General features: G+C 64.8%; 1 protein-coding gene across 1 annotated transcript in view; it reads left to right on the forward strand.

Moving 5' to 3' along the window:
- The window catches only part of TNS1 (tensin 1), a 52,239-nt gene that overhangs the window by 9,486 nt on the left and 41,708 nt on the right, over window positions 1–1,045 (forward strand). Inside the window, exons 8-11 of the mRNA XM_025192742.1 lie at window positions 18–191; window positions 279–343; window positions 554–637; window positions 726–838. Coding sequence (XP_025048527.1) covers window positions 18–191; window positions 279–343; window positions 554–637; window positions 726–838 — 436 coding nt within the window. The remainder of the gene's footprint in view (window positions 1–17; window positions 192–278; window positions 344–553; window positions 638–725; window positions 839–1,045) is intronic.

The following is a 1,045-nucleotide window of genomic DNA, read 5'->3' on the forward strand; positions in this document are numbered from 1 at the left end:
CCGGCCATGCCCCCCAGCTGTTCAACCTGTCGGAGCGGCGCCACGACATCAGCCAGCTGCACGCCAAGGTGTTGGACTTTGGCTGGCCTGACCTGCACACGCCGGCGCTGGAGAAGATCTGCAGCATCTGCAAGGCCATGGACACGTGGCTGAGCGCCGACCCGCGCCACGTCGTCGTGCTGCACAACCGGGTGAGCATGGGACCTGCCCGGGTGCGGACCCCCAGTCCCCCAGGCTGAGCTCGCCGTGACCCTCACCCTCTGCTCTGGTCCTTGCAGGGCAACCGGGGCCGGCTCGGTGTGGTGGTGGCCGCCTACATGCACTACAGCAACATCTCGGCCAGGTGAGCACGCACGTGTGCGTACATGTTCGTGTGCAGGGGTGGGGGGGCAGGTCTCCCAGGGTCTGTGGTGCCCCCTGCTGGAGATGAAGGGTCGTGGGAACTTGTTATCATTCCCTTTGGTGCGGGGGGGGGGTCTCTGGTGCCCACCAGCCCTGCCCATGCCCCTCCCTGCGGCCCCACTCAGTCTCACCCCCCGCCTCCGCCTTGCAGCGCGGACCAGGCCCTGGACAGGTTTGCCATGAAGAGGTTCTACGAGGACAAGGTGGAGCCGGCAGCCCAGCCCTCCCAGAAGCGGTCAGTGCCTGTGGGGATCGGGGTTGGGGGCCGTGGTGGGGTCTGGGCTGGGTGTCTGTGGCTCATGCCCCCCTGGTGCCCTCCCCAGGTACATCGACTACTTCAGTGGGCTGCTGACCGGCGCCATCAAGATGAACAACAAGCCTCTCTTCTTGCACCACGTCATCATGCACGGCATCCCCAACTTCGAGTCCAAAGGCGGTGAGGCCCCCCCCACCCCTCTGCTCCCCTCCCGGCACGGCCGAGGGACCCTGGTGTTCAGGCTGCGGGTGGTGACATCCTTTCCCCAGCATGAGAAATGCTTCCCACCCCATGTCGGGACCTAGATTCATAGATAGATTCATAGATGCTAGGGTCGGAAGGGACCTCAATAGATCATCGAGTCCGACCCCCTGCATAGGCAGGAAA

Source organism: Alligator sinensis, unplaced genomic scaffold (genome assembly GCF_000455745.1).
Source record: "Alligator sinensis unplaced genomic scaffold, ASM45574v1 scaffold1332_1, whole genome shotgun sequence".
NCBI classification, from domain to species: Eukaryota; Metazoa; Chordata; order Crocodylia; family Alligatoridae; genus Alligator; species Alligator sinensis.